The following is a 21,544-nucleotide window of genomic DNA, read 5'->3' as shown; positions in this document are numbered from 1 at the left end:
AAAAATTCATCCAAAACGGTGGAACTTGTAGCACTTAAACCATTGGTCTAAAATAAAAAACAATGCCAGATTATTAAAGAGCATGAAACTCCCTAGTGGATATACCATTATAAATGACAAAAAATGACATTTGTTGAAAAACAACCGACACTTAAAGTTTTAAATCATTTTCTCCCTATATTTTTCGTCCTTCCAACACCTTTAAAAATTACAAATTTTCAAAAATTTTAAATTGTTAATGGTTTCTCCACTACACAAAAGTATATTCTTCAAAATAGAAATTTGTCAGTCGACTCGGATAATAACCTTTTGAGATAGTCCCACCGATTTTAAAAATTCTGCTTCGAGAAAAACGCGTTTAAAGTTTTCTGGTAACCTTTGCGTCACCTGCTGCTCCGTAACAAACACTGGCTATAGTCGCTTTAATTCTTCGAATTTCGATCTGCGGCTTTGGGAGCACATTTTCGTGATGCCCAACTATTGATTTATGCCAGAAAAGAAATCGATCTTTTTCGATGCGCTACACCACCCTTAATAAGAAGCGCGCAGATCCTCCCCTTTCCTCCTTCTAACTGACAGTCGACAAAAACTTCTGTTAGCTATGGCAAGTACTCATGAATCAGATACACGTAATCTAGACAGTTCAGAACCTTCGTGGACTGTTGACAGTGTTTTAAGATACACCAAGACCGGTAGACCTTCCACTAATTCCTTGCCCGTAAATAAATAAACAATACGTTTGTGTGCGCCGCGACTGCATAAGGCTGGGCGGTGTAGGATGGAGTTTTCGAGTGATCGAGGTGGATATACGCGTTCATAGCCTTCGGGGGAAAGGAGTACGTGCCTCGGAGCCGCAATGGCACGAAACCGGAAGTATCCGTTTTCAATCCGTGGAGGAGTCTTCGACGATGCTCCGTGCCACCTACGACCGCGCGGGAGTGAACAGAGGATCGAAGGGGTGACGGGTACCGGGTGGGAGGAGGGTTCTATCAAAAAGCGGAATCGCTTTACGGTACCGCGTATCCGCGTATTCGATCATCGTCCCAGAATCGGTGGAGCGTCTTTTCACCAGCTCCTGGATTCATACCTTGGCTTAGATGTACGCTGCCAGAGATTTTATTACCAGGGCTCCTCGTTGCACCCTAGGCCGCATTTTCGACCGTGATGGTTTCCCATTGATTGTTATCGAGTGGCATCTTCGAGTAAAGCACACAGGGCCGGAGGAAATTAGAATGACGTGCCAGACATCGATGATGAGCCGTGGAATAATATTTTAAAATATCCCCTAAATCCGACGTTGTAACATTCTGTGATTATTATTACCTTGTACCATCGCTTTGCAGCAGACACACAGATATATCAGTCTGACGTCCAGGTACTGGCTATTGCCTCTTATAATACTCTGTCCTGAAACCTGAAACAGCCCGTTAATATGCTACAGCTTCATAGAATTCGAATCCAAGTGGTCCTTTGAATGCTACCGTCTATAACTATCACCCCTATTTCGATCGTCCAATCTTCACAGACCATTCCCGGTCCCAAATTTTCGTTTCCACTGTACCCCGGGAGCAGAGCATCGCATAATTGTGATGGATCCTCCAGACCGTGGAGGATTTTCATCCGAATCCATGATTGCGCGATATGACTTATGAATGAAATTTCACTTTGAGATTTAAGGAAATTTCGACACCCGAGACGTACCTATCCGATCGTGAAAATTGTCAGTACTTACTCCAACGCGGAAGCTTGGGTATCTCTCGTTCATTTCGCAGTTTCCATAAATTATAATATTAAGGCTGATAACGGTTAGAGGACTCGGTGCCGAGGCAAACTGAACGGTCGAGTGGTGGAAACACCCAAACGTCAGGGGACCATCGACACGATTCAACGTAGACGCGAATCTTCGACGTAATAGTACGGAACACTGCTAACCAGGGGATACTGACGCTTTGTGGTCAGACGAGGTGACTAGACGCACGTCAGCTGCTAGTAGTTACGGTTAAACCGCCATCGGACAGGAATATTGTGCAAACAGGAACACTTTGGTCGAAAGTTCCACGAGGGTCGCGTTAATATTATCGAAATTCGAGGCTGAACATCTACGCTGAGTATCCACCCATCCAACCAGACGATATTTAACACCTAGAAGTGAATTTCACTACGGGACTTAATTTAATAAGAGGATTTCTACTGGAGATTTAATTAGTGGCTTCAATTGATTAACCAGAGAGATGGACACGATGTCCGAGATTTATTTATATTCGTACGTGGAACGGGAGCAAGAGGAACCATACACGTTCGAGGGCAGTTTGAATTTCGATTGGAGTCTAAAGAGGGAACGGCGGTATTGTTTTCTGCGCGAGCTCGCCTCGAAATTTATCTTCGTGAAAGTTCCCTGGCTTGCGTTCCCTTCATTTCGATGCGCCCAAAGAGTTCCTCGATCTCGAGATTTCAAGCACACACCGAGAGCAGCACGTAGCGTGGAACGTTTACCAAAGACTCGAGACTCCGTCTCATCTTTGGATAAACGAACTCGACGCACAAGTGGGTTTCGAATCCGTCTATTCTGCCCCGGCTATATATACGCGATATATACGAGATCACGCGTGCCTTTCTTCCGACGGTGAAGGAAAGCCTCTCGAAGTTACTCGCCGAAAATAATCAGCGAAATAGAGGCGGCGAGCGTGGCTGAGGAGGGTTCCCCTCCGGTAATGAAAAGCAACTCGTGCCTTTGCACGGCGAGGAAATAATAACGTAAAAACGAACGAGCTGGAAAGGAAAGTTGCATGCCATTATTACTTTGAACGATTATTAAACACGCGGCACCACGAAATTCTGACGAACTGCGCATTGTAATTGCCGTGGGATGCAAACGGTGCCCGGTAAGGGAAACGCGCCGCGCCACTGGCGAACAAATTTTTTAACGCAGCTACCCCGTTGCCTCGCGAACGGAGAGGCGATGCAAAATTGATGTAACATTTCGTAAACGTCGGGGAGAGGAAAAAAAGTACCTTAGCAGGGCAGACGGAACTCATTTCACCGCGGCCGCGCCGTATTTTCTTTCAATTTGCACGGGCTGGTGAGCGGGATTCAAATATATTGCTGTCACGTCTATTTTCTCGAGGGCACGCGCGTAAAATCAAAATATGTCGGGCGCAAGAATCGCGCCACCGCTCCTCCCGCGGACGTCGCCGCTCCCCTTAAACCCAGCCAGCCGCTTGTCAAACACGTAACCCGCGTTTCCACGTCCCGATCGTTTAACCGTTTTCCTCGAACGACAGCCCCGAGCGGAAAGTGGTCTTTCGTTTACATTCCCGCCCCCCCTGCCGCGAGAAATCGATCCCTAACCCTTTATTTTTCCGACAATCCCCCCTTATCAGCCGCCGCAGGAGAAAAGATCTTTTCCAGGTCGCGGTTTTTCCATCCCTTAACGAGGGTTTCGCGGCGGAATTCAGCTGGGGCTTAAACTACGATAAGGGGAACAAATTATATTTGCGAAAGCAGTATAGTTGATGAAAACCAGCAGCGTCCGAGAATATAACTTCTCTAAATACTCACAGTATACATTCTCCCTCAAAATCCTCCGAAAACTAACCAAAAGAAACTTTCACCACGCACTAATTATCTTTCAAACTCACCACCCACGCGTGTGTATATACATTCTGTCAAAAAAGTACCGGGAATAGATCGTTTAAAAAGCTCGCTTAAAGGGATTGTTGAAATTCTTTTTGTCGCTAAGTTGGCACAACTGTCCTCTATACTCACGCGGCGTTTGAGCGTCACTTGTCGTTTAGTTTGTTTACAATGCGCCATTGAGTCAGTTCATGTCAAGTGTGTTTTGCGATTTTTACAATGGATAAAAATATCGAACAAAGAATCTGTCTGAAATTTTCTGGCCAAAAGCTCAAGAAATCTTATCGAGCAGCCACCGTATTCCCCTGATATAGCTCCGGCCGACTTTTCTCTTTTTCCAAAACTGAAATTACCACTTCGAGGCACCCGTTTTCAGTCGATAGATGACATAAAAGAGAATTCGCGGCGAGTACTGAAGTTGATTCCAAAAAATGCGTTCAAAAAATGTTTCGATGATTGGGTTCTTCGTTGGCATAAGTGTATTATTTCGAAAGGGGCCTACTTTGAAGGCGATACAATAAATTTGGAGGAATAATACATATCTTGTGTTTCATTGACCAATTCCCGGTACTTTTTCGACAGAATGTACTACCTATTTACCAGCACGTAGCGTCGGCTCAGCCCGATCTAAGCATCGCTGGAAATCCAGTTGCCCGCCCCCTTTCGACCGAAATAATTCAGTCACGCTTCCTCGCAGCAAGCTCTCCCTCCCGTGCTATTTGCCACTGGAAAGAGACGTCGTATTGATAGAATCCGACATTACGCTGGCTTGGAATGGAGGGAAGAAAAACAAATCGCGGGAGAGTTGTTTTGCCTGTCGCAGTGGAGCACGGGTACAAGTTCTTCGCGCGTCGAATGGTAACGCGGGGGGTAATGGGGTGGCGAGGTGCGGCGTCGGGGAATGCGCGCACAGGGTGAAACAAACGCGCCGACCGACGACGATAGCGGCGATAGTGCATATTTAATAAAGAGCACGGCGTAGGTAGGCTGGCTGGAGGAAAAGTGGCGCGGGATGTTAAACACACCTGCGCATCGAAAGTTCGTCATGAATAATTCCGTTTGGTTCGTTTAACGCGGTCGCGGCGCGCCCGCTCGTTCTCCCTTCCGTACGCCGTCGGAACTTCCGTCAGGTCTCTCGTTCCCGAACGATAATTGACTTTGCGTCTCGCTGGCTCTCTATTTATTTGCACGTCCTCCAGTCGCCCGGCTGTACACCGCCGTGGGCGGGCGGGGGTGGTCGGTCGGAAGAGAGATCGAACGCGCGGCGCTAAACGCCAGTTGGAAAGCGAGAAAGACGGGGGGAACAAGCAGCCGGGCGAAGTTTAAATTGCGGCCAGGGATCGAGTTAAGGCTTAATGGCTAATTGATCCAGAAATTAAATCTGCCCCTCGTTTGCACGCAAACGCCCGCGGATGTATTGGCGAGTCCCGGGGCGTCGCTGCGCCACGGATTGTCAGGTTGAATGCTCGTTTTGCTTGCCGATGATGAAATGCCTGAACTCTGTTGTCTATCGAATTCCGCGTGCTTTGGAAATCGTGGTCTGCGGTGCTGCCACGGCGAAGATTTAATTGCCCGGGGGCCTTCGATGCGACCGCGCCAGTGGACGATGTCGACCATTGGTCGGACAGGCTTGTATGCATTCGTTCCATGCGGCTGGTACTGAGCAGCGATACTTTAGTATGAAACGCAGAATTTGTCGGGAGCATATAACGTTTCCTCGTCGACAGGGCGCATTCAGATGTCTTCAGATTGTATGATTATTGCAGGGTGGTCCAGCCTTTCCGGTCAACCAGACTCTGTTGAACATTTATCGCCGCGGGTCGGCCAGTTCCGAGGCTCCGGACCACGTAGACGAAGCTCAGGTTTGTAGATCTACAGATAATGTGTGAGAACTGCTTCTGATCCGTCTCCTGCATAGCCACTCCGAAATGCTTCGAAATCAACTGAAAATACTAACGCTGTACTCCAAACGATCAATATGCTGACAACCTTCGCCTGCGATGTAACTTTTCCTGCAGTGTAATTTCAGTGGGTAACTCTGTGTCGCTGACAATAATTTTGAAAAGTTTTAAACCATACTAACATTACTAAGGAAAATGCAGCTTCTTTCTTTGCTGATTAACATGTGCCTCGAAGAGTTAATATTGATTGTTCCGACCGCGATGCTTGGATGGCAATATAGAGATCTGTCAGGTCCCTGCAGATCTTCGTTATTATTGGAAGGATTCCTATTTTACCGACAAGTTTATCCATGTAATCCCTATGCTGAAGAGAGCTTCGTAAGCTTGTCGGTAATTTAGCAGCCACCGATAGCTCCGTATCGACTAGACACAAGTCAGTACACTAATTTCAGACGACTAACATTCAAAACCATGTCGGAAGGACTACTAGTAGTTGGCGTTATTATACGGATGCCCCCACAATGACGCGTCCAGAAGCTGCGTCCTTTCCGAAACGACAAAAACAGAAATTAACCTGTTTTGCATCAGGGGTAAACTATAATTTTCCAGCGCTCTGGCTTCCTCCGCGCCCCTTTTCGTTTCCTCATTTCCGTGGCGAGCAAACCGGAAAAAAGGGGATGCGTTTTATCCTGGCTCGGAGATACGGACTGCTGTTATCTTTCTGCTTCTTTCACCGATAAATCCGCAGTGTCTTAGAGCCATACGAAATGGAATCTATTGTGCGACGATAGTCCTGGCGGTTTCGTTTCGAAAAAGAGGGATTCTCCTTCCCCCAACCGTCGGGGAAATTCGCCGAAACGTGTTGGTCTTTCCCAAAACAACAGGGATACAAGAATGGAAGCAATTTAGCGTAGCCTTAACTGTGTAATTTCGTGTTGCAAATTCCCCCTAATTGATATTCACATCAGCTTCACACGCTCTTTCCGTTCGATTATATAGAAACGCGCCTCGCAAAGTCGACAATTGCACGAATAATCAAGGTTGACTTGCTTGCCGCGGGATAATTTGTAAATCATACCAGAAATCAACGCGCCGGTATTATCGATACCGTTTCGCGGCTTTCGTGTTTGCAAATGAAGTGCAGAAACTGCGGCCAGGCCGGTTATGATGCATTCTATTTGATTTAGCCGACCTGATAAGCCTGCCAAAATACGTACGCTGTTAGTTAATTAATCCGTCCGGACAGCGTGCTTTAAACGGCAATAATTGCGAAGAAGTGCGTGGAGCCGATTAAAGCCGATTATTTGACAAAAACGAAATATTATTTGCAATCACGATGGTCTTTATTAACAGTGGTAACAAAGTCTTGTGTGAGAAGCGTAAATCCCGAATCTGGTTGATCCTGTTTGGTACTTATGAGTTTACGACACACGTTAGGTGGAAGTAATTACATTAAAGTACTTGCTAGAAAAAAAAGTTAGTCAGGACTATTGCATTGGATTTGAATATTTGGGAAGCTGCAACGATCACTCAGAAGCTCATCATTTCACATAAAGCACACGTACGTACCACCAATTCGATGACTAACGAACGGTTACTATTCATAAATTACATTCGAGCGAATCTGTTAGTGGGATAATAGAAACGTTTCGAGCGTGCAGATTATAAATAACCACTGATATACAGCGGTGCACTTGTACATACACCAGTGAACAACGAGGCTGGCATTCGCCCGGCGTGAAGTTTAATTAAGCGGCTGGTTAATCAGACCAGTGCGTAAATTTTCCGTGAAATTTCCCCGCGAAGACAATCTCGCCATGCATCGATCTGCAGCCCAGCGACGTCCCCATTGTCTGAAGATATTTATAACCGGCGAGAATTGCGCGTCTCTGCTATCAATCGTCAACCATATTGAGCAAGGTTCCTTCGGACCGCGTAAAATGCAGCGGATAGGTATTTCGCGAAAGCTGACATCGAGGACGGATCGCGAAGAAGACCTTATCTCGTTGGCACGCGAAGATCGCAAAGTGCACAACTGACACAGATTACGACAGCCTTTGGCTTAAAACTCAGCTGGAACTGTTCCGGCCGGCGAAACGCGCAGGCTTTTAAGAGTTCTTTAAAGCAAGAGTGAGGATGATAGGTCAGCGCAAGGGGCTATGAAATCGTTTTCAGTGAGCGATCAGATTCGACGGCCCAGTGTTTGGTGACTGTTGATCTCGTAGCAATAGTTCGTAGTAGAAAAGAAATTCTGACGAGACTATGAGAACGGAGAATGGTCTGACTTAGGTGAATTCGTGCGGATCGTAAGTTCGTCGTAGGACACGAAAAAAAAAAGAGGAAATCCTACGTTTTGAATATGTTTGTTCTTGTCACGAATTAGTTGGCAGTAGAGTCTCGAACACGTGCGAAAATACGGCTGTTTACGATTCCGGGGGGGATCGTTCGAACGCGGCGCGTTCGCCAAACATCGCCACTGTGTTCGATGGAAAGAAGCGTGTCGGAATTAGACCACGACGCCTTGGTAGGAGCGTCGGAACGTGGCCGACCACCAACGTCGAGACGGTCTTACGACAGTACCGACGCTGACGTCCATCCCTTCGAGGTCGAAGCTCGACCTCTCCCTGACACCCACGATTTCACTGTACGCTCACCCTTGCTGAGCAATCGGTCGCGAGTGAATTCTTCCTAACGATTTCGCCTTCGCTGCCTCGAAACGATGACTTCGTTGCACACGGAAACAGTTTTCAACAAGTCAGTGGCCTTATAAAGCGTGTCCACCGAGTCTAGTGAACTTTGCGAGGGATCAAGAACTTCGAAGAGGATACAAAGTATTGTGAATCGAGAAGCCAGTGCCAGAGAGTTTTCGACAGTGTGATTTAACGATGGCGCGTGGCATTCAATGTTTCGAAACGTAGTACACATCCGAGACAGATTCCTTCGACTCCCCACGGAATCGTGTTACTCCAGGGCCGTTTTCCACGAGCCGAGGAAAATCAATGGGACGCGGAAGCACGTGGACTGCGTGACTGAACCGAAAAAGGGGAACTGTTAATTGACGCGAATAGTCGACCTTGCCGGACCCTTCTGCTTTTCTCGGAAGGCTCGCGTCGGAATCGGTTGTTCCACGGGCCTGAGATAAAACAAACGCGCGGGAAATAGTTCCCCGAAGCCGGCAGAACGAAGGAAAATAATCTTGCGAACAGAGCCGTCAAGTTAGCATCCTGCTCGCTGGCGCAAACAATCGCTTACGTTCTTCCCCGAGCAACGCGTTCCCAGTTAATCCGAGCCAGTCTGCCGTCGGATGTCTCGGGTTTCGCGGAACACAGAGCGGAATGGAATTCGTTTCTCCCGCGAATCGCGGTTCGGGCGCTTGAAGGACGGTGTTCGGAGACGGAAGCAAGGGGCACGACGTAATTCCGCGTTCCGGTCGTGTAACGCGTTTGTAGCAAGAAACCATTTCGCCCGTCGCGTCCGTGACTCTCGCGCGTAAACAATTTTCACGGCGCTGCTCTTGGTATTCTTGGAAATCCATAAACGTTTCGGCCGCTTTGAGGTTCTTCTTTCTGGGCCCGGTGGCACGCGCGAAACTCCATTAGGCGGGAGCAGGGCGATTAAACATTGTCTTATCCTCGGCCAGGTTAAAAATAGGGTCGAACACGTAGGCGGAAGTGCCGATAGTTCCTTGGACCGGCGGATTCTTGGCGAAGGGCTGCATAAATACACGACACTTTTCTTCCGCTTAGCGTCGGGCTTTCAACGGCGTCGACGTCTCCCCCGCCCCTGCCTTTAAATTTCATTCTTCAACTTCTTTATCTCCCGCGAAGCGTTCCCCGGGAACGTTCGAGGAATTACTGCCGCTGTTCCCATCTTCAACTCGAGCTTTCGTCGCGCGGCAACTTTTTTTATCGCCCAGCTCGACCCTGCCGGGTTTCATCCTCGGTTTTTCCTCGCATCGATCGGGATTCTCCTCGATTACCTCTGTCATTGCTTGTTCCATCGTCCGCTCCCGCGATCCTCTGCCGAGCAGGGCTTCGAAATAACGATCGGACATCGATATTTATTAGGGAAATCAATTGAACGAAGGAGGAAGAGGAAAGGGGAGAGGCGCACAGGCGTTTTTGATTCTTTCTTGAACTTGCGACGCGCTGATAGCCTGGAAGAGTGATAGTTTCGGAAGAAGGTTGCCAGATTTTCCGAGGTGATCCATTGAGAGCGCACGATAGGGCTGCTTCCGGACGGGAAACGGTGACTGGAAGAAAATTGCACGTTCGCGCGCGACAGCTGCGAGACCCGACGATTTATTTTGTATCGGGGAAACGTTTCCGTGAAGTTCGAGGGTCACGCCGGTTCTCTGAGGGATGTAAATGCATGGAGTGAAAAGTCTGGGGCGAAAATTGGCGTGTGACGGTTAGAAGAGCAATTTTCCAGCGGATGTTCTTGAACGGAGGAATCCAAGTTGGCCCAAGTTGGAACTTTCGGAGAAAATAGAATAAACTAAAAAGAAATTAAATAGTGTTCTACTTCAGGCAGGTGCTCTAAAGAAAAGAAAATTAAGCCGACCTTGGATTTTGATGAAATATACCTTACAAACGGACTGTAGGTATTATATCGTCGTTGTACCGGTACAAAAAAAATCTAATATTCCCGTCAAACGTCGCTGAAAGGACTCGTGAATAGTGAATCGAAGTGAATATCGAACTCGGTCGAACTTCCACGCGGCGGAACAATGATCGACTGGGTGTCTATCGTGCGTCATTCACGGCGACGTTTCAGCGACTATATGTACGGGGTGCCTGTTAAAGTCCACAAACGAAGAACAAAGAGAGCCTTTCGATCTATAGAGCACGGCAATCGTAACGTACCACGGCACGACTCGAAACGATCGAACGATCTTTGCGGATGCTGCTGGAATCATGTGAGTTCCTTGCTTTCAAACGTGATAATTTCGTTAGCGTTCAATTTAGCTGCATTCAATGTAACTCAAAGTTAACGCAATTACGGATCTCTGCATTAGTTAATAGAAGAAACATGATCGCGAATGGTAATAGCGTGTCACTTACAGAAATATGAAACGGTCAACGTTAAGACACTTTCTTATATTTTTAATTGTAACTCACAAGGGAAGATTCCGAATTCGAGAATTCGAAAAATTCTGAAACTTTGTGAATGCGTAGGGGATTTCCTCCTGATTACAACGCAATTTTTGTTTGCTGCCCAAATTCATTTTAAGGGGGTGTAATTGACCCCTGAGAATTCGGTTGTTTTCCGATTTTCTGTTATAACTCGCGAACTGTAAGAGACAGAAAAAAAGTCTTACGGCAAAAGTTACTTCTTTTAATTAGATCTATCATTTGGTAGAACAATTATTTTACAGTTCACGAGTTATAACAGAAAATCGGGAAATAACCGGCTTTTTAGGGATCCATTACACCCCGTTAGATTGGATTTGAGCAGCAAACAAAAATTGCGTTATAATCAGGAGGAAATGCCTTACATATTTACAAAGTTTCAGAATTTTTTGAATTTCAGTGTTCGGGATGTTGCCTTGTCAGTCATCGTCCCGTTTCGTTTATAGAAAATGCTCGCAAAATTTCGAAGAATTCTATTAAAAAACGCCATAATTGGTCTTGACATACAGTAACTCGCATTAATATTCGGACACTTTTTAAAATCGCATAACTTTTTTAGAATTTGTCCAAACGACTTGAGTTTTTTTGAGAAGCTGGAAGGATTAGTTTGCTAACTGACGCGTTTCGTTGTTTTGAAAAAAAATGTACTTGGTTGGAATAGCGAAAAGAATAGTAAAGGTCGATTTTTAAACTTTTTTTTGTTAGTTTTTTTTTTGAATTTTCATTACAAGCTCACAAAAAAAGTTTAAAAATCGACCTTTATTATTCTTTTCGCTATTCCAACCAAATACATTTTTTTTCAAAACGACGAAACGCGTCAGTTAGCAAACTAATCCTTCTAGCTTCTAAAAAAAATTCAAGTCGTTTGAACAAATTCTAAAAAAGTTATGCGATTTTAAGAAGTGTCCGAATATTAATTCGAGTCACTGTAAGTGTGCAGGCTTTCGCTACCCTCTGCTACCCCAGCGTGTTCAATATTCCTCCTAATGCTGCACATATATAACTTAGACACTAGTAATTTTATTATCAGCACGGGAAGAAAACATGGTGGACGCGCGTTCAACGAAATCGATGTTCGCAGATGAAATTCATGCTGTCGTATATTCTCGCGCAGCCGAGGGCGACGTTTCGAATGGAAGGGTTTCAATAAACGTTCCCCTTCCCGATCATTGATACAGCCGACGTACCTCGACAGACCCCCTCGGTATCCAGAAGACCCGCGCGGTCGCGATAATGAAATGAAATCCGGGATTCTGAGAGATTAGCCGTTGAAAGTCGGCCTGTCGCCGATATCGAAACCTGATGGCGACGTGCGCATCCTTCGGTGCCGAGGGCAGCCAGTCGAAACGGTGCTCGACGCTGGTGTACATCCCACTCTCGATCGATTTCTTCTGGTTCACCGGCGACGACGGCCGCGCGAAATGATCTTCTTAAACGTACCGAAAGTCGGGCCGAGCGAGGTCTGCCTCTTGAAGGTGCAAACTGATACAGATACGACACGCGCGAAACCGTGCTGTAAATGGAAAGTCACGCCGACAAGGGTACATATAATGCTATCTGAAATAATGCAGCTTCAATGATCTGCTGGGATCCCCCGATTGCCGTCGGTTTAGTTTCCGCACCAGCAGATGCACATAATACGTACGTAGTGCAGTAAATGGTGCATAGGCTGCGTAGGAATACGGGGCACGTGGGTTATCCATTATGTCGTTAAGAGTGGATCCGTTGAATGGTGGGAATCTGTGGTTGCAGAAAACGCGATACACCGGCGGAGTGGAGGAACAATTGCCACCCCCGCCGTCGCCGCCCCAATTGAAAGAGACTGGACAATTGGACGGAGTATCTAGACCGAATTCAGTCGAACGTATCCTTCACCCTGATGGTAGCCAGCACATCCTGACTAGTCATGAGACGCTTACTAAGGTAAGATTTAATAGTTTCTTTTGATTAGTGTGCGGGAGGAAATTTTAAACAGCAAATTCGTGGCAACACGACGCAAAATCAGCGATACACAGTACTGGAAATATTTATTGCGTCACTCGAATATTTAGCTTGTACTCACTTCCACCTTGTTCAGTATTAAGTAGTAGTGCACGATTGGTGACTAGGCATACAGTGCCCGATATCTTGGTTAAAATAAATTGTTTCATAGCGCGTGGATTTTGGGGCGATGTAATAAATATTTCCAGTGCTGCAAGTCTGACTTTGTTATATCGACGATTTTCATTGCAAACAATTACTCTTCAATATACTCGAAGCATGTGAAATTAAATCTTCCAGCATGTATTTGTTGATACACACGTATAACCCCGCGACGCATGCTCAGGAAGATCCCGAACGTTCGCCATCTATTTCGTTCTCTAGCAAACATAGCGAAAATCGATGAGAACATCAGCAGAACTTTGCTCCATGCTACCCTTACCGACTGCTTCGAATAAAAATCAATAGAACACTTGCAAGCCGCAGGTATAAAATAAACGTACTACCGAAGAATTTCGCTAACCCTAATACTCCTCAGACAGATCAGTACGGTTTAATTAATCGATCCTCGAAATTTAAAAGAAACGTGAAACTCTGGTGAATCAAAAGCCCATCGAGCTTCGCTATTCAAATTCACCCTCTACCTACCCCTTACCACCCTACTCCTCCTATCAATCAACTACAAACTACTCTCTGTAATATCCTCTCACGTTAAAATTACGAGCGGCACCTCGAAATTACAATTTTCGAGCAAAAGCTACCGACCACTTTCAACCCCTAAATCGATTCCGACCGCCCTCTACGAGATGGCGTCCAAAGAGCCATCTGTTTCCCCGTACATCTCTCCGATGGCGCCATGGTAGCAGCCCTGATAAGGGAGCGTGCTGCGTTATCGCGTGAATGTCCCGAGAAGAGCACGTGGGCGATGCAGTTCGGCCGCGACTTCGTAGCTCGTCGGCTCCAAGCCGGATCAGGACGACTCGCCGGAAGTTCTACGACCAAGTGCCCCGTGTGCGTCGCAGTTGCGGTGAAGCAAACAGAATCGACCGGAAATAGGGAACGTCTGCCGTTAATGAGTCTCGAGGGACGACCTTAGGCCGGCATGACAAATTGAATGCCACATTATTGATCTCTTTCCGCGACGACGGCCGACTTGGCGTGAATAGTGTGAACGTAATGATGTTCCTTGCCACGCGTGATCAATCGACGAGCCGAGGAGCCGCGCTCATAGACAGTTTTCATTTATTACCGGCCGGCGCGTAGACAAAACTCACCCTAGTCCGTCTGTTTCGGTGGTAACCCGTCACAGCCAAGTTTTCAAGTGGAACGAGTGTTTACCTTCCACTTTGGTTTGTATGATGAATTTCTATGGTTACGTGCTAGAGGAAGCATCATTTTTTGTAACATGCTTACAGTAGGATTGATTTCGCCAGGGGGTGTCACGCGCGCTGTAGTGAATCATGGAGAATTACTGAGATGATTCATGAATCGATATCTCCGCGAGCTTATTGTTTCGCGCGGTTTGTTATGACGGAGGGAATGATCGATAGCCATCGAGCGGGAGTATCAAGGTAGAGATCATAATAATAATTCTGTTCGCCAGTTCCCCGTTTATATTTATCACTATAGTGCCACAGCGTGTACGCAGTATCGTGGGATTTTATGATGAAATCCGTTGATATTATTGTTATATATTGATCAGCGGGACAGAGCCCAGTGAATACAGTTATTCTCTTTTTTAGCTCGAGAAACAAGTTAACGTTACAGAGACCAATAAGTAGGGGAGACCGGGGCTAGTTAATTTTTAACATACCTAGCTTTTATAAATGGAATTCGTATTTTGTTGACTTATTCCAAACCAAAAGTTTACAAATTTACTTAGGTATATAGGCTTATTTTAAAAAAAAAAGAAAACCGTAAATTATTCAGCGACAAAAATTCATAAATAGTCGTAACAAATATATTGACTTGCCACCGATCTTTTTAGATTTATTATTCTCACTGATACAACACGCGAGTTTCTGTCACGCCGACACATTAAATAGCGAGCTACAGTCATTCGTATGCTTTAATATCGCGAATCGAAGCATAATTTATTCTACAATGCAACGATTAGAGGGAATTAGTCAACTAGCCCCGGTCTCCCCTATAGAATTCTAGTTACAGCTTCTAAAGGAAGCAATATACTTATTTCCCTATATCAGTTCCGATGTCCGCGTTATTTATAAATCAAAACACATATCTACATTCCCTATAAATTATTTGGTCGTTCAAGTTCTACACGTCGGGTGGAATGCCAAGGACGATATGTTCCCACGTTACAATCGTTTTCCTGCCGCGATGCGAACCGTATTTTTCGCGGCGGATATATTCCGCTTCTGGCCGACTTCGCCTTTTCTTCCCCCGTAGCTCCTAGTGATTTATTACAACGTTTTTACCTCCGTACGTGGAATCAATCTTCAGCCATTCGAGGCTGTGTCACCCACGGCTGAAAAATCTCGCGACCGACCCGGAACGAGAGAAGCTGCGGCGAACCATCGCGATGGTAGAATAGGGTGGCTGTTTTGTTCGATATCGGGCTCTGTTTCAACTTGTCTTCTTCCTCCTTTGTACGCGAATGCCTGTCGGGCGAATTTTACGATCCAAGGCAAGATTCCTCCATTTAAGCTGGTATTATTCTTGCAAAACGTAATTGGTCTAATAAACCCGAAACGGATTCGATTAACCAATACCTCGGAGTGCATCCCGAGGCGAGTTGCGCCTAGTTTCAGCTGTCTGAAATCCTTTAAGTTGGGTCGAAGAGGTCGAAGGGAAACTCTCCGGTGCAGCTGATGGAATGGACTTAGGAGGACTCAGCTGGAAGGAGATATTCGGTCCAATCGAACAGACTCGTGGCACACTCTGTTTCTCCTCCGCGATTCTGCTAGGCGTGTGCTCTTTAAGGTGACCCAGATAACGTCTAATACTATTTCATTTCCTACGGCATCTCGTTCTATCCGATCCTTTTGTTACACCGCGAAACCGCTCGAAACTCCATCATTTTTCTATGTCAAACAAGTGCCCGGGCTGCTGAATCCCACGTTAATTACCCGTTCATCTTACTTCCCGCGTAAATTCCTTAATTAACTCCCGTTCAATATAATAGAGCAGAGTTTCACGAAGACAGAATTTTATTAAGCGATGGAGCGGAAGCGAATTGGACAGACCGGGCTCGTAACGCACGGTCTAATAAACAGCCGCGCAGCAAGTGTCTAATTAACGATAAATCTTCATCGTTATCGCCGAGCAATTAGCTAAATTACCAAGGAGCAGGTAGTCGTGCAGCCTGGTTTCGTTTATAAAATATTACAATTGAAGGGGCCGATTCCCTGCACGCGAGATTAGATCAGCGGCCGCGCATGATTTCGGATGGACCGTTTAATCGGGCACTGATAAACCGGGCCGCGTATCTGACGACAGCTCAGCGTTTATTATTGCGCCCTGCGCTCGTATCGCTTCCACCCACGTAGCCGAAATTTTGGCACGACCCGCCACCGTGCACCGAAATGGAATTCTCTCTTGCCGTTTGATAATCCCATGGAAAAGCTGCGACCGTCACCTTGCGTCACCTTTTCTCTGCGTGTCTCCTGCAAACGGTCGTACCGGGGTCTCGTGGTAATTTCGATCTGGTGACATGCACCTGGTGGCGTGTATTTCCCGTTCTCCCGGTGCGCACGCTAGCGCACATTCTATATCGCGTTATGCCGTCCGTGCACGCGCCTCGTGCTCTCCTTACTTTACTCTTATTGCACGTGTATACAGGAACGTCACGCTCGGACCCTGTCATCGATGGTAAATAACCCACACGTACTCTCGCGGCCGCGCATAAATTGCACGCTCCTACACGTAACCGCGGTGCGACTGCGTTTAACGGGCGCGAGAGGAAGATGCACGTAGTAGCTAGCCTCGAGATGCAATCGTAAAACGTGGCTCGCCCGTTAATGCACCCGATGCATATCGCCGACTCGCATACACTCTGCAAATGCACCGACTGTGCGCACGACTACGTAGCAGCTCGATCGCCTTCTGTTCTTCTAATTGTCGATCGCTCGCGATCTTCGGAGGCGTACGGTGGTAAAATTATGCGGTAGTAATCGCGGGCTGTTGATCGCGAAGACAAACACGTGGCCTTCCCCCTTCGCGCTATTAATTACTCGAAGATCAAGACGAGGAATGCCGAGTTCCTCTTGCAAAAGGTAGCAAGCTTTTTCCAATATTATCATTCGAATTCAAGTCTCGGGAGTGGTTAGGGCTGAAATTATCGAGAATACTGAAATAGCTCGATATATCGACCCGTTTCACTTTTCGCCTTCTTCGTCTGAAGATTCAGCTACCAGAATTGTTCTCTGTTGTCTAACTGAAATCCAGATTCCGCGGATTAACATTCTGTCGCGATTCGATCAGGCTTTCGACACTGATTGCACCGTTTCAAGCATTTCGTCCTATCGGGGAGCTCGAGTGGTGTTCCGCGATTTAATTGGCAAGCGTGCCTCGCAACGTTTCAACTTCTAATCTAATCACGATTTGCTCGGGATCACGAATTACCGTCGTGCCGGCAACAAGCCTCGATTTGGCTTCCTGGGGAAAATCTACGACGCAGACGTGACTGCGAGCATAACGGGAGTACCTTCTAAAGCTTCTGTTTCTCCTCTAGACGTCGCAGATCAATCTGAGATTCGGTCGATTTTCGAAGTCGAGTGCTGCTCTTGCTCCGTCCGTTCCATCGAACGAGCAGTTAATGTCTACAGTGGTGTGGTGGTGCTTCAGTGTTGTCGTTAGCAAAGATTTCTAGCAAATCTTAGGAAAAACACTTCTTAAGGGGATTCCACTTTGAACAGTCGAAAAATTAAGCTATTTTTAAAGATTTTTTTCTCAGTAAGCACAACATATAATGAAATAAATCTTTTTGTTATTTATTAAGCTAGGGTAGATGTACCATTTCCGGCCATTACACTGTTTTTGGCCATGTGCATAATTATCTTGTTTTTAAATTGCTTGCAGATCATTATTTTGTGGAGAATTTCACATGATAAATATTTTGTTTAGTGTACCGCCAGAAATATAAGGTTACATTTATTGCTTACACGGGGAAATATTATATTCTTTAAGAAGTGGCCAAAACTGGTACAATACCTTAAAGTCGCCACGAATGGTGCATCTACCCTACTCTTATATTATACAAAAAAAAAAATGAAAAAGAATTTTTGTAATTTGTTTTAATTGTTTTTTTACAGTGTCAATATGGCATCTAAAGAAAGTGGTATGTTCGCGGCGTAGAGGATTTCCCGGCTCAGGCTTATCCCAAACAAAAAGTTCAAAAAGATTCAAAATCTGTATAAGTGTCGTTATCCCCCCTAGCTTAATTAACAATTTTTGTTGAGAAATAACCGAGACTTTTCTCATGGAACACCCGAGAATACATCCTTTTGGATGTATTGTCAATCTGTTATTTTTTCAAACCGGTGCCATTTTCTTACTTTTCAAAAATTGTTAATTAAGCTAGAGGCTATAGCGACACTCATACAGATTATGAATCTTTCGGAATTTCTTGTTTGTGATAATCCTGAGCCGGGAAATCACCTACGCCGTGAACATACCTCTTTTTTTAGGTGCCATATTGACACTGTAAAAAAACAATTAAAACAAATTACAAAAATTCTTTTTAATTTTTTTTTGTATAATATAAGAGTAGCTTAATGAATGCCAAAAAGATTTGTTTCATTATATTTTGCATTTACTGAGAAAATTATAGCTTCATTTTTTGGCGGTTCAGACGAGTGCTAGATAAGAAATTCTCGTGGAGGTCAATTCTTTTCCAGATTGCAGGGTTTCAAAAGTCTTTTTTTACACGATGTTACTCAAGCGATTGGTGTCCATCCCGATTTGACATTCGTCCATTGCTATAAATTCATGGAGACGCGTTCTTAAACGTCGGAGGCTCACTTTATCTTCCCCTAAAGGTCGAAGTTATTTCCCCTTCTCGTGATGCAGCAGAATCAATCGGGACTTCGTGAGGCTCCGCAGTCAGGTGGCTCGCGACACGCGTCTTTCGTGCACGAAGAACCGGCAAGTCAGCCGAGTGTACCAGTGCCTACGATATCGTGATACGAATTGCGTCCGAACCACCGCACGGCCATACTACTTCCTGCCTTACGAGTGACTTTCTGGCGTGACTCGCAAGGAACTGCCGTGCAGCATTCTGTCGCGTACCCTCTCGCGAGAACGTTGCCCTTTCTCGCCGAACATCACGCGAGGAAAGTTTCTTGCGCAGGGAAATTCAAGGCTCGTGTCACTGTTGATACATCCAATTTCTCCCACCTGTTTCCTTTCCGAAAGCCCGTTCGCTGCCACGAAATTTCAGTTGTATACCACTCGTCCCTATTGAAAGTACATCGCCTACAGGGAAGCCATCAAATATTGAAGTACTAAAAAATTCACGTCCAGGAACTTGCGGTTCAAGAAATGATCAAAGTCACGTGGTTAATCATAGCAGGTAGATTATAAGTAGCTGTGTTTAAAAACTCTTTAAAAGTAGAGCATTGATATGAGAAGACACAAGGAATTGGCGAACTACTCGTTCTTACAAAGCCTTCGTCCTTTATTTATGCTGTGTGGCCGCGGCTTCTGCCTGACATTGATCGTTATTAACTACTGCGACTTGGCCGTGCATCGACCATCGGTCTTTCTCGCCTAAAGACACATAAGTCGGCGGCTATCTAATCTGTCTCGGAACTTTTTCTCTCTCTCTCTCTGTGCCTCGTTACTCTTCGTCCGCGATGCTTTAACGTGGCTCGTGAAAAAGCGAGTGGAGTTCAGGAAGACGGAGGGGCTACCGTAAACTTTTATCGCGTCCTTATTGTTGCTCGAATATCTTTCAAACGGACGGCTGTCTGGCGCGCACCTTTTCCACTCATTTTCATGAAAGATCCGCACCGACGCCCTGCAACTATTTCCTTTCATTCTTCTGGCAAAGCTTCTTACCGCGAGCGAGGAATTTCTCGCTCTTTACAATCTCGTTCGACTGTGCATTACCGTAATGCCCGCATCGGTCATTGTATAAGACTCGCCCTGCGCCTGCGTTACAGAAGTTGAACAGGCGTTTCAACCCGCTAATTGGGGGAAAGCGGTTTACGTCGAACCTCGAAAATGAGGAATGCACTCGCAGCGAAAGTTTAATAATTACGCTCGTAGAAAAGTAATAAATACAAAGTATCTACCTATTACGTCGAGTATAACGTTTCTAGTGGGCGAAATGAATCGAGGAGCTTACAGCAAGAGCGGTGCAGCTCCATTTTTGATAGTTTTTCAGTTATGACGTACGTTGTGATATACGTAAGAATAAAATTCTACATAGTTTGGTGCGCTTTTGATGCAAATCCGATAACAAATGAGCGATTTGATTGCAAATTTTCAATCTCCACCTATTACTCTTTCGCGCAATACGAATGCTCCAGATTTGAAAAACTTGCGGAAAATAGAAATAAAAACTTATCAACTCAATAACTACCGTAAACTGGGGGAACATTGGCATCTTTTTGGAACATTTTTCTACACAATATAAAAATTAACATTTCTACATTTGCTTTAAGTATCCTATCATAACATTGCATCTTTTGTGAATGCACTGCATGTGTCAAAATGCGTAAAAAATTTGTCCTTATCCTTCTTTAATACATGTTAAATACCTGCCGATGTTACCCCGTAACTGTGTAACATTGGCACATCATGTATAAATAGCACTAAAATTTAGTTTTATCACATCTGAACTTACATTAACACTTAAATTTGTCCCTTCTCATGTTCAATGTACTTTATTTTTTTATTTTTATTTTATTGTTTTCTATTTTTTTAATTAACATTTTTAAATTCGGTTTAGGTATTCTATTATAACATTGCATCATTTGTGATGGTAATACCAGTGTGAAAATGTCCAAAATTTGTTTCCTTTTCCTTTTTAATAGATGTTAAGTAGATGCCAATGTTACCCCGCACTGCCAATGTCCCCCCAGTTCACGGTACTACTTATTGTGTGAAAATATATATTTGTCAATTAGTGTTCTAATTTCGTAATAATTTTATAAACAGTTTTTTCCAATTTACTCGAAGGTGGTAAAGATGCAGCTGCACCCCTCTTGCTGCAAGTCCCTCAATTCAATTCGCCTTTAATCCTACTGAAATATACAGATACCTTTATAATCAGTAACCATCTGAAATGATAGATGAATCTTTCCCACGCTTTCAGATTGTATGTAACCCAGTGATCCTCAGCGCGAGGTTTTCATTCCGCAAGCCCTTTGTCAGTCTGTTTATCAATTTTGCATCTTTTATCTGCCTCGATAAAACCAGAATCGTTTCGAATGGTGTACCTTCGAGCGTCATTGCACAGAAACTGCCGCTGCTAGCACACTCGAGTACACGTTGTGTAAAGCGAGCGTGTTCGACACAGCTTAGAGGAACGAATGGGATTCCCGGTTTTATCGTGCGATAACAGATAAAGTACCTTGATACTCGATAGTGGGAGGAAGTCTAAGGGAACCCAAGAGTCGATGATAGAACGTAGGCACGATCGACTTGCGAACGACGCGCTGGCTGCTGGCGAGGGAGCTCGCGAGGACGCTTGCGAGAAACGGTAACGCGGCGCGAATGAGTTTCCGCGCGAGGACTTCTTTTTCGCGGGGAGGGAATATCGAGTGAAAACGGCGCGTTTCTAGCTGGAAGGTATTAAATATCGCGATACAATGGCTGCATTGTTCGCGACCCGTCGTCGCGGGCATGCTTTTAATTAAAGCTCCAGCGGCCCTTTTTTATTTACAGCTTTCGAATACGCTGCAGACGCTGCATCAACAGCGGGACCCGATT

General features: G+C 45.4%; 1 protein-coding gene across 12 annotated transcripts in view; it reads left to right on the top strand.

The window, feature by feature from the left end:
* Dlg1 (MAGUK family member discs large 1) overlaps positions 1–21,544 on the top strand; it is a 279,659-nt gene that overhangs the window by 53,751 nt on the left and 204,364 nt on the right. For 9 of the 12 annotated variants that reach the window (XM_076807301.1, XM_076807309.1, XM_076807307.1 and 6 more), the window contains exons 3-4: positions 5,400–5,495; positions 12,419–12,589. In XM_076807301.1, coding sequence (XP_076663416.1) covers positions 5,400–5,495; positions 12,419–12,589 — 267 coding nt within the window. Of the gene's footprint in view, positions 1–5,399; positions 5,496–10,088; positions 10,453–12,072; positions 12,208–12,418; positions 12,590–21,544 lie in introns of those variants that run through there. The other 3 variants (XM_076807310.1, XM_076807311.1, XM_076807305.1) reach the window with 3 other exon arrangements.

The sequence above is a fragment of the Andrena cerasifolii genome, chromosome 2, assembly GCF_050908995.1.
Source record: "Andrena cerasifolii isolate SP2316 chromosome 2, iyAndCera1_principal, whole genome shotgun sequence".
Taxonomy (NCBI): domain Eukaryota; kingdom Metazoa; phylum Arthropoda; class Insecta; order Hymenoptera; family Andrenidae; genus Andrena; species Andrena cerasifolii.
The sequence above is the reverse complement of the archived record's forward strand: the minus strand, read 5'-3'. Positions and strand labels throughout refer to the sequence as shown.